Source organism: Aulonocara stuartgranti (assembly GCF_965226115.1).
Source record: "Aulonocara stuartgranti genome assembly, chromosome: 18".
Taxonomy (NCBI): domain Eukaryota; kingdom Metazoa; phylum Chordata; class Actinopteri; order Cichliformes; family Cichlidae; genus Aulonocara; species Aulonocara stuartgranti.
This window is the reverse complement of record NC_138954.1, coordinates 12,392,357-12,404,776: the sequence shown is the minus strand read 5'-3', so window position 1 is coordinate 12,404,776 and position 12,420 is coordinate 12,392,357. Positions and strand designations below refer to the sequence as shown.

The following is a 12,420-nucleotide window of genomic DNA, read 5'->3' as shown; positions in this document are numbered from 1 at the left end:
ATTACCCAAATTGAATTCTATCACACAGAGGAGCCTATGAACACATTAACATCGGTGTACATGTGTTTGTGCATTTTCACCAAGGTTTTTTTTTTCTACAGCAGTGTTGTTGGTTAAATGGAGAGTGAAGCCATAGATAACAAGGCTAATGTAGAGCATGTGTAACTGTCCGCACTGCTCAACTACCCATGAAACCATCTAATCCACTGCTTCTATCATAAAGGTGTTGTGGGAAGTTCACAACCAAAAGAGGACATTGCAGCATCCTTGGAATGCCAGAAGCTGTAAGCTTGTAGGCTCATGATGTCTGTCAGGATTGCAACGCGGGAATGGGTTTCGTGAGAGAGGGAAGAAAGACTGCATGTGTGGGAAATACACAGTAGGTGAGAAAGCAGACTAACTTGGAGTGTTGGGGCAGCGATGAGAGCTGGGACCTGTGGAGAGAGGAGAGTGAAGGAGGAAGGAAGAAGAACACTCAATCAATGGAGGTGGCTCAAGACCAGACTAGGGCCAAACAGTATCTGCAAATAACCTTTCAAGCTAGCTGGAGTGTGCAGCAAGTGCTGTTTGCCCTCTTGGGACAATTCAAGTAGTGCAGTTTACACTGTTAAACAAAAGTGCATACAAAGCTTGACTTTAAAGTACTCTCCTGTGGCAGGATGTGTAAACTCAGTGCACTGCATCACAGAGTAAAGGCAACTAGATGTTTCAGCTTAAGTGTCAAGAGGAAATGTTGACATCTGGTTGGTGAAAACTTTACTTGAAGGTAAAGGTTTTGCTAAAATCCCTTTCTGTACGTGAATCATTTGCATGCACAGGTACCCACCCAGTCAATCGGGAAGCCAAGCAACTGTGATGAACAACTTGACAGAGTGGGTAATAATTAGACTTTTTCAGTTAAACTGAGGGCTGGTTTAAATTCCTAATAAGAGTGGTCTTTGCTTCATTAAACATCTTTTTTTTTTCTTTAATGAAGTTACCACATTCCCCACATAAACAAGTGATTTCCTATTACTTCGGCAAACTGTCTCCAAGTGGTACTTGATGCTATATTTAAAGTGTTAGCAACAAATGACCTTAAGTAAATATTTGCAAATACCATCTGATCCACGTCTGTCAAGGATAAATCAGGTCAGTTACTCAGAGAACCACACGACTGCTGCTGGAGTGCCAAAAAACGCACAGCCGAAAGCCTGTTGAACAAACCAACATGCCGGAGACGTGAGCTGCAATCGGCCGGACCGTTTCGACAACAATCAGTATCAGAGCAGGAATGTTCACCTGCTGGGGGCGAATCAAAGAGAGAAAAGAGCGACAGGACAGAGGAATGGGCCGTTCAATATTCTCTCAGCTCAGGCTTGGAGTCTTCTATGATTTCACAAGCTAGACACAGCCTTGGTAATTTTTGATAATCACCACTCTTGAAGCAAAACAGCGAGGTGGAAAAGGAGAAAAAGAAGGAGCTATTGTTGACGTAAAGGGAGAGAGAAAAGGGGGGGTGTAAGGGGAGAAAAAGAAAGAGATTACCCTGCAGGGGGAAATGGAAGACAAAAGACGAAAGAGGTGGAGTGGGAGGATGGGAGAACAGGGCTCTTTCAGAGCGACAGCACTGCTTAATTCCTCTGCAGGGGTTCATAGGGGCTCTGTGTGTGCGTGCGAGGGAGTGTATGGCAAATGGGATCTTTAATAACCCGTGAGAAGAGATACACACGCGCTCACACAATCACACACACACACACACACACACACACACAGGAAAAACACAGAAACGTGCGCGTGCACTGAGGTTGACATTTTGTCTCAGCTCCATTGTTCCCTCCGCCTGGCTCACCTTGACATCAGAGGCAGCAGGACTCATTATCAGCTGGGGGGAATGAAAGGAGCTCATGGAGGAAGGAGGAGCAAGAGACCAGAGGAGGAGGAGGAAGAAGATCAGGGGGAAAAGGAAGAAGGAGGATGCCGAGGCGGGCACCCTTACACGACGCACACACAGACTTCAGCAGCGTGTGCGGCTGGAATTTGAATTCACTCAGCCTGACTTCACTGATACCGTCAGCTAGGTATGACGCGATCACAGTTTGTTGATTTCTGCTTGCTGCGCTTTTTTTAAAGAATTGGTGAAATTTTCTTCCTGACAACAAATCAAATAAGCCGTACGTGTGAATGTCATAAAGTAACACATGCTACAAAACACTAATAAAGAAGAGATCCATCAAAGGAATGAGTAAGGAAGGCATTCAGCTTCAGGGAAGGCTGTGCAGATTCGAGTTGGGGGGGGAAAAAAAGCAATATCTACTATTTTTCAAAAAATCTTGAAAATAAAAGACATTAAAGAATACTATTAAAGATATGAGTGACCTTTATATATTCTTTCAGCACTGAAGATAAAATCTGTTTTTGAGTTAACGACTGATGAATTTTAGGAGCGCTTTCATTTTGGAAATGACGCTCTTTCAAATCCCTAGTCAAAAAGCAGAATATCCTTTTTTCTTCATTTTGATATTAAAAAACTGAATTCTTTTCCTGCAAAGCACTGATTAAAAAATAAAACACACATGTACAAGTTTCTAGGTTTACCCTTAAACAGACCCATGAGAAGAAGTTGAGGCTGATGCCTTTTTCCCGTCTTATCAAAGTTACATCGACTTGTAAACATCAACCCTCAAGCTTTAAATTACAAAGAGAGCTTCGAATGCTTTATTAAAGCAGAACTCTGTAAGCTTGCAACTGTCTTAATAACACGGATAACTGTGTCACTACTGTCTTAAACCAGAAAGTTCAGAAAGTTCAGAGCGGAAAGCAGAGAAAAGTTTACATAAACTCTTTGTTGTTCCTTGTGTAGCTGTTTGTTACCTGGGGTCTGGTAGTTGAGTCTTCTCATCTCTACAGGGTCGGAAGAGTTGCCCAGCAGGGAGTCTTTCACCCCACCCGAGTGCTCGTCTTTAGGTAAGGGTGATGCACGCTTCCTGTGGTGGTAGAAGCAGACAGTAAGAGCATTTCAAGCTGAGCTCTAAGCTCAAAGTTAGCCGTACGCTGAATAAAAGCATACAGGCTGTATGCAGAAAGATTCAAAATTACATCAGTGATTCCTCAGAACAAAAACAAACAAAAAATGCACACATTTTCATGCTGTTTCACACTTGATGAGGTTAATGACATAGTTGATGGTTTTCAAAGCTACTTTTGAGGACCACCAATTCAAGAGATAGTATGCATCATCCTCATTAGTTTGAAAAAACTGGAGTTTAATGTGTTTGAAGAAACACCGTAATTTTCCTGGAGTGGGCTAGGTTTGGCTTGTTTGCGGCTGGATAGGTGACAGCTGCAGTGTGGGAATGTGTACATGACTGCCTGTTTGTGTGTAGTAAAGACAGAAATGTGTGCTTTCCGCTGCTGTTTGTGTGCGCGAGTGCTAACAACACATTGTGTTTACTGGCTTCCAGATTGAGAGGAAAACAGGCGGAAGCTGTAATTAGCTCATCAGCTGGGTGGCACAACACAGGGTAATTAGACCAGTTCTGCAGCACCTGTGCTGCTGGGCCCGGCCTAGCTGAGTCTAGCATAGCACAGAACAGAGCAGCACAGCTCGGACTGGCTCAGCTCAGTCGACCGTGAAAAGGAAAACAAAGCATGTTTTCAGATAGCCGGCATCTGTTGACATACACACACAAACAGGCACACAGATGTACGCTTTCCCATCTCTCCAACTTTTACAAGTACAAACACACAGAGACACTCATACAGATACAGCTGCACACTCACAAGCCTTCTGACTGCAAATGGAAATGGGCGGAAGGAAGCATCAGGGTGCCCTGTGGAAATTTCACATCTCATTGCACTCCATTTGCAAGTGGCGAGCGTGGGTTTTAGGAAAGAGCAGGGCCTTCTGTTGAAGCCCAGCGTGGTGAGAATACACAAAGCTGCTGGTGCACACACAGCCTTAACCCGGTCCACCTCAGCCACTGGGGCTGGGGGCCTCTCTGCCACCTGTTATCTTATGCTGCAGAGGCTTAAGTTAATGCTAGCTGCATGACGGTTAATCTATGACAAGCATCACTTCCTCTCCAGCCGAGAGCTGAGCCAGACCGTATCTGGTTTTCCCAGAGTTTGCTCTTAGGCTCGGCTAGACTGAGGGAGGGGATGAGAGAGATCTGTCCTCTGCACACCTCATCCATACCTCTGACCCACTCAGATGCCAATCAGTGCTACATGACACTTTAGTGCTGTCCTAAAGTAAATGTGGCTCATCTTGGGCTCAAAGTGATGGTTAAAATGTGAGAATGTAAAGTAGACGCACATGCACACTGTGAGAACATGAGTGTGTTTGCAGTACAGGGTGTGCTTAATGAGGCTAGAACAGGCCCCTTTGTTGCGACTCCTGCCAAGGGGAAGCAGGAAAAGGAGGGGAAAAAAGGCTAAAAGTAGAGGAATGGGTCTCAGTGGAAAATGTCAGCTTAAAAGATGGGAACATTTCTTTTTCAGCAGTTTCTCTGTCTGGCATTTACTTCACAATGGCCCATTCAGCAGCAGGTGATGCCTTGGCATATTCAGATGGGGCCAGTCTTGAAGGGGCACGCTGACACTGGCTGGATAATGAAACGCAGCACGGAGACAAACCACAGCAGACAGAACGATCTGTGGGAGGAACGCTGGGACTAGATGTGAAACATGCACCGGTACACATGACCCTGGAGCTCCTCTGACCTCAGTTACCCAGGGCTGCAGAGTCTGCTCTTTCTCATGTATTGTACAATTTCTTAAAGTCGAACACATCAGACACAAAGATGATTCCTGAGATTCCTTTGAGATGATGCTTTTGGTGTGCAATGTCAATTAGAGATGAGAGACAGCCAACTCTGCAACCCCATAGAGATGATTAATACCACCAATTTCACAACACGGATGAAAACGACTTGGGCAGTGGGAGATGAAATTGTGATGGATGTTTCAGGGAAAGTACCCACCTTTCCTGTTTGCTGCATTCACAAAGGCAAGAAAGAAGTCGGGGTGTTAATGTGTAATAGTTATGCAGAAGTATTTTTTAACACATATCTTGATCTAACTGGACTGTTTTCCAAAGACTAAAAAAAAGCCAAATATTGAAAGCAAATGATTTTTAAAAAGTTATCGTAAAAAAAAATCTCTCGAGCCTTTTGAGAATAATCATGGCTTTGTTTGCTGCTAGTGTTGGTCTTGGCGACTCTGCAGGTAGCAATAACAACCAGAGCTACAGTGTGATTATTCCTCTGCACATTTACTGCCAGTCCGCAGCGAAAAGGGCACGCAGCCACCTCCCCACAGTCCCTCCTGTCAATCTGTGTCTACATGAAGAAAGGGCTTCCAGACAGAGGACGTGCTACTCAGCAGTGAGCTGTCTCAAGGCCTATTATTAACCAGTCCCTTTCTAAGTCTGCCGGAGACAGCAGCCACATAGCAAGGCTGCAAGGCTGAGGATGGCAGGTGAGGCACGTATGATGTGAAATTAAGATCTTGTAATGGATCCATCAGGACAAGATAGTAGGTAGGACTTAATCATGAAGAAGTGAAGTGAGGGGAAAGAGTCCTGCAGCCAGTGCAATATTCTTTAAAATTAATGATGTACAAATAACTGTGCATGACTACCATGCTTGAAGAAAGGCTGGTTTTATAGAGCTGCATGAGTTACTTTTTGGTTATTTGGGAAAAAAAGGTTAATTGTTAATTATAGCTCCATTATTTTGTTATTGAAAATCTATAATTGAAAGTCATGTCTGACAGGACAAAAGTCAAAGATGTTCAAAGTGCAAATATTCATTAGAATATAGCTGGAAGTCTTCACAGCTTATAAGCAGAACTGAGCAAATGTTTGGCATTTTTGTTTAATAAATCACTTAAAATCATTAATTCTAATCGACTAGTCGTTTTAACATTAGCCATTAAAGTTTCTCCAAAGCACCTCGTTGGTCTGTACATAGTCATGGTGTGCTGCACAGAGGCACCCGAAGTGCTTTAAAGAGATATTGACTAAGCGTTTACTTGAGCCCTCTGTTGCACCCTTCTGTTTCTTATTTCAAATGACCAATGGTGTTGGCAAAAACACATTCCTCACTCCTAACTAAGAGATTTTGACAGCCAAGCTGTGCTTTTTATTAGGGAGGCAATGTCAGTTGCCATTTCTGCTGAGACTTCACATAGTACTGCTGAAAATAGCCAGCTGGGCCAAAATATTTTGTATGAAAAAAAACAAATCAACGTGTCTTTGGCTCTCCTCTCATTACCGTGTATATTATGCAAAGGAAAGTGGATGTTATAGTTTGGTGTGCGAGGAGCCTGGTGCAAGTGGCAGGAAGAAGCACGTCTCATTACCATTCCTGATGCAACCATAAGAAACCTACAATCACAAGTGTCACCGCATTTCAACCTCAACCAACTAATAATCAGAAGCATGGCTTCTTACTTCTTAAAGATGAGGATGGCGATGACGATGCTGATGATGAGCAGCACAGCCAGCACTGGGCCCATGACCCACAGCATTTCAGACTGCTCCATCCCTTGAGCCATACTTGAAGTGACCTCGATTGGATCTGAGTAGGGACTAGCTGAATATGTCATCTGTAAGGAAACAGAAAAGAGAGTACAGGTACATCAGAGAGGCACTTCAGACTTTTTAGTATGTATGCAAGGTCTCCCTTCTCATTTAAGTGTAATCTGGATTCCCTAGGGTGTTTAAAACTGCCTAAAGTTAAAAAAAAGAAGCTCAAACATCAAAGGAAAAGGCACTGGACTCGGGGAGAACGAGCATGTTGCTAACATGAATTTAAAATTCTACACAGGGTTCAACTGTAGATCAACCACTTATATACTTAAAGGACAATTAAAAAAGATACTGACACTTTGAATATGTAGCACTTTCTGTGGCTGAAGTAACAAAACTGGAAACAAAGTTTTCTACATAAGAGATAAACCAAATATGTCACTTCCCATATCTTGTTTCTGGCACTCGGATAGTCAAGTTGTGTCAACTTAGTAATAGATGACAGTCCAGTGATGAAGCAGAGCAGGCCACAGAGCTATCGACCAAACTCAAATCAAGTTTATATATTTCTGTTAGAAAAAACTAAGACGGCTGATGACAGAGCGACTGACACCAGAGTGAGGGAGGTAGAGATGGAGAGGCAGGGATAAGTGTGCATGTCCCTTGGTCGCTGAGATAAATGGGGGCACAAGAGAGGACTCATCTCTTCTTCATTAGTGTTCACACCGTGACAGAAGAGGAGGAGGTGACGACGAGGGTGCATTTCCACCTTGGTTGTAAATGAGACATCTTTCCACTCCACGTCTCTGAATGATGGGGGAAAGGGAGGTGGGGAGGTATGCATCGGTGTGTATGTATCTGAGGACGGGGTACCCGAGGGGATGCAGTATGGTGCATGGTAAAAAAAAAAAAAAAAAAAAGGTTTGAAGAAGAAGGAATCCAACTGTGAGAGAGCAAGCTGACAGATGAGAAAAAGGGAGGCGTGAGGCATCTGTCATTAGAACTCAGCGTGACACCTATTGAATGACGATAGGAGATGCAGGTTGGGATAGGGAGTACAGAGTGTGGAAGGATATGGGTGACAGATCGCAGACCTCTAAGGGAATTGGGCTCCCAGCATGCAGTGGGAATGGTGGGGCAGCAGGCAGCAGTAATCCGGATCATTAGCTGCACAGCAGCCTGCTCTTCAGTGCACAGGCAGATATTAATTGGAAAGATAAGCTGCGATGAGCTCAAAGAGTCCTGCGCTCTGTCATATAGTTCTGTTATCACTCATGCTCTTGGACAACTGCCATGAAAACTTACACTTTGGGTGTGTGTGATACGGCACGTCTCAGTGGTGTACGTGCAAACCACCATGCTCTCATAGTGGGCCCGGAAACATGATAACTCAAGCAGGAAAGTGAAAAAATTCACATTTTCATGACAGCAATAGTTTACAGCAGCAATGTTTCACATTTGTCTCTGTCTCTCTCACACACACGCACACAGACAGACACACAGCAGGGACATGAGACCAGCTTTCTACCATTCTGAGCGCCTTTGGGAGGAACCTATTATCCAAGAACAAAGAAAAACGGCACAGCAATGGGACGCTGCTGATGTGACGACACCACAAGGCTTCCTGTTCTTTTGGGAAGGCCCGAAAAAGGCTGTAGGATATGGCCCTGCAGGGAATCCTGGGAAAAACTTTTTTTTAAATGAGGTAACAAATAACTGCAGCTGTGCTTTCAGAGAAGGATAAGAGAAGAAGAGCAAGAGCAGAGGAGAGGGCTGAACAAAAAGAGAGGGCTTTTTGTCTGGTGGTCACGGTGAAGTAGTGGGATCATCCATTTGAACGGCCCTAATATCTGATAAAAGCTCAGTCACGCAGCTCCTAATGCTTCTGCCCTCGCACAGCGGTATCACAATGGAGCAATGGTGCAGTGAAGGAATGTGCGAATCTGAGAGTGAGTCAGAGACAGTGAAAGACATAAGTGCATCCCTTACAACTCTGGATCAGTGCGCGTCTCTCTGTAAAGTATGGGCATGCAGTGTGTTTGGATATGCGCGACGTACACATGGAGTGAATACATTGATCATATTGTTACACTGCTGGGAAACACTGGAGCCTTGACGTTTATATGGATGGTATTTTGTCATGTATCACCCACCTAAATGTTGAAACAGAACAAGGCCAAAGAGTTTACCATGTTTATTTAAATTGCATAATTTTTCTTTTTGTCCACAGAGATGTAGCAGGATCTACATCTACAGGAGGGGCTACAGACGTGGGTAAAAACACAGAGAGATGAAGCTAAACACATTTTGCAGTGCAATCGCATTTAGAAAGTGAATTAGATGCTGAAAACAGATTTGATAAAATTCTATTAAATGCCATCCCCACTAGAGAAGAGATAGAAGAAAATGACAAGTAGAAGAGAATAAACAATAAAAGAAATACTGTAGATAAAGATATATACAACTGTAAGAATTATCAGTGATGTATTTGGTTGCGTATGTGTGTGCGACTGTGTGCAAGAACTGCAAACAAAAGCGTGTATGTTTTTGTGTGAGCACACCTGGAACATCAGTTTTTCTGAGCCTTTTCACAAACTTCTCTAAGCCTGCACGAGTGAAGGTATTTGTTTTGGTCGCAGCCACTAGCGAAGAGTGTGTGTGTGTGTGTGTGTCTGTGAGAGAGAGACTATATTTGTCTGAGACAAAGTAAGAGAACAAGGGAGAGAGAGAGGGAGATAGTGGGTGATGTGAGATGGCAGAGAGAGGAGACAGAGGAAAAGGTGTTGTGGTAGTAGCAGTGTATCGAGTCTGCTATCTGGCCCGTGAGCTACACAGCTTCCGCAGTCAGCCACTGCTCCTCCATCCCCTGAGCACAGAATCCGCTATGCACAGCGCAGGCAAATTTGTTTCAACTCGCCGTTGACCCCGCGAGCTCCTCAACTCTCCAAAAGTGGCGTAAATAAGCTGCGGGGTGCGCGCCAAACAAAAAACACAAACGCGCAAAGACGCCTATTATGAATCCGCCGCTCTCTCTGCCTCCCCGGGGAGGCTGAAAAGCCCACACGCTTGTCATCACTGCATGACATAGGGGAGGAGAAATGAAGGCACAAAAACTTGAGGGGGAAAGACGATAGTATGTATGAATATGCCTTTATCCATGAAGAACAGAAGTGTGGCTACTTCGTACGATGACCTCACTATTTCATCGGTTACTTTCTTATCCATGCAACCATTCAGCACCAGAAACTACATGTATTACTCCTTTCTAACTGTCTGAATACCAAGCACTCAGATATCTGGAGGCATTGCTACAGGGGAATACCTCCAGGAGTGGATGGGACACAGTGCATTTGAATGGTGACTTTGCCTTTATTTAAACTCCACTCAGTGACTTGAATATGCTCATGTTCCCATCTTGTTTTCCTGTCATAATTCTCTTTTTAATATTATCTGTCAAAGCCTTTTAAATTATGAAAAAACAACCCCGTCCTCCATGCTGAGGGGATTGTGAGTTCATAGCACCGGCAGATTTAGTGCTACAATATCAATTCTTTTTGGGAACGCAGGAAATGCTTGGGTAGCATTGCAAATAGCAAAACACCCCATTATGATTTTTTTCTCTCTCTCCCAGAACATCTAATTTCCCTCAAAATAAAAGCGCACATTAAACACGAGCTCCTCCTCAAACATTCGTTCACTTCCTCTCATCTGGGCTTCACAGGCTGGACAGGACGCGAGACACAATTTTTGCTACCCTCTTTTCCTCTATCAAACGCCACCCCTACTCTCTGTCTCACATCACACAATATTTCATGCCTCCTCCCTCCCTCACTCTCTTCTCGCATTAAATGATACTGTTTATACACACCCAGCATCTATCATCCCATTTCACACCTCCCCCGGCTTGTTTATCCGCCTTGGGTGCTGGGGAGACATAAAGGCACCCTCTCTTCTTCTGCCCCTCTCTCTTCCTCGCTCTCTTCCCCCTTTGCCTTCCTTCTCTTCTTCCCTCCAACCACTGCTGGCTGCTTGTGGCCGTTGATATACGAGGGCTTATTAAATCCTGGCGGTCTTGTTTGATCTACACTGGGGGAGTTTGGGTGGTTGCGAGAAAGTGTGGTAAAGACACAAGTCATTTATTCCACTACTTGTTGTCTTATTCTCCTGGGTCTGGTGAAGATCCTGCTCGAGGCAGCTTCTGCTAACTGCTCGATCCTCCTGCATGCTTTACCTTCTGTACCCGTGTGTTTAGTAATAAACGCTCGAAAGCGGCGCGTTGGGGGTGACAAAAACAAACACTGCCGTGTTTCCCAAGGAGTGCAGTTAGGGGATTTGTGCAGAAATCAATGACTGCAGTAGCCACCTCACCATTCAGTATGCTTAAAAGCACACGTGAAGCCAGGATAGGAGAAATGAGAAAATCAAGGTGTTTACATGCTCTATAATAATCCTGTTAGTGTAGATGTTGTGCTTATTATATGGAGCAGGTCAGCTATTGGATTTTTTTTATCCCTTATTGTATTTTTGAACCATGGATGGCATATTTTAAGTGAATTTGTGAGCTGTAGCCTGAAGTGGGGTTTTTTTCTGTCAGAGCATTTTGACAGTTCAGTTAGGGGACATGATATGTAGAAAAAACTGACTGCTTTCACGATCTGTATGCACACCTCTGTGAATGTTTTCACAAAAGCACCAACGTTCTGAAATGGTTGTCAGCTTATTTTGATTTAGCTTCAAAATGTGAGTTTTAGCCATCCACACTCGAATACTCATTTTAGGGCCAAGAATGCACTGCCACGTCTAATGATCTCTCCTTTAATCTTTGTCACGGCAGCACTTTCTCTGTCTAAAGTCTTTGTCATGTGGCGCCGTAAAATTTTTTTTTTAGAAAACCATTTGTGTTTGTACATCAGAAGTACACTGCAGCATTACTATTCATGTTTGCTTTAATCTGCTATCCTAATTCAGGAAATTAAGTGTCCTATTTACATACATTTTAGGAAATGAGTTTGCTGCAGAAAGCTGAAGTGAAGGTAAACACACTGGCTGACTCACAGAGTGAGTGAATCTGATTGATCCAAGTGATTAAGTTTAAAAGCAGGTGGGTACGACGCAGTTTAAGGAGGGCAAGTGCACAGAAAGAGAGAAATCTTGAGCGCTGCTGATCCAGCATGGTGTATTTTGCAGGTACGGTGAGAGTGTTGTGCAGTGATGGGATTTAAGCATCTGCTTTGAAGTAAAGTATACCGTGGTTGCCCGCTATAGCCTCCCCTGCATGTCCCTCCTCTTTCCTGAGTGAAAGAGTAGAGGATTACTGGAGTAGGGTAGTGGTGGTGGGGGGCTTTAGGGACATGTAAAGCAGCATTTCAAGGGAATCAGGCCTGCTTTACAGACTCCCGAGACCCTGAGACCAGGCCCTCATCTCCCTCTTAACTTCAGCTGCTCTAATCAATCTTCTCTGCTCTCTTCATGGTAGAGAAATGTGGAGAGGGTGAGAGAAGCAGAGAGAGGGTAAAGGAAAAAAGCTCAGAGGAGGGAGTGAAGAGAAAGAAATAGGTGAAAAGTCTGGGATTGGGTTTCGGACTTGGAGCGTTCGCTCTCTTCCATTTAAAAAAAATAAAATAAAATCACTCAGGGCACAGCTACTGAATATACATGTCCCGGGTAGCGGTGAAGCTCCGAGCAATCACAGTCGCTCATTCTTTCTGCTGTGAAGTTTACTCCAGACCGTCCCACGGAGAACTGGGCCTCCATGTTGGAGCTGTTTGACGAGTGCATTGGGGCCTGGCTGAGAAAGCCGAGAGTCTAGTATTAGCATTGTAAAGAGATGTGCGCAGGGCCCTGCTGCTGCCGAAATGGCAAAGCTGGATCTCTGATGTCATTGTTAAGTGATAAGGGAGTTATCC

The 12,420-nt window shown here is 44.2% G+C and overlaps 1 protein-coding gene across 11 annotated transcripts in view; it reads right to left on the bottom strand.

The window, feature by feature from the left end:
• The window catches only part of LOC309693664 (receptor-type tyrosine-protein phosphatase F), a 161,050-nt gene that overhangs the window by 21,648 nt on the left and 126,982 nt on the right, over positions 1-12,420 (bottom strand). For 8 of the 11 annotated variants that reach the window (XM_082513103.1, XM_082513099.1, XM_082513106.1 and 5 more), the window contains 3 exons: positions 6,437-6,591; positions 2,854-2,966; positions 402-434 (listed from right to left, as the gene is read on the bottom strand). In XM_082513103.1, the coding sequence (XP_082369229.1) occupies positions 402-434; positions 2,854-2,966; positions 6,437-6,591 (301 nt within the window). The remainder of the gene's footprint in view (positions 1-401; positions 435-2,853; positions 2,967-6,436; positions 6,592-12,420) is intronic. The other 3 variants (XM_082513107.1, XM_082513109.1, XM_082513101.1) reach the window with 1 other exon arrangement.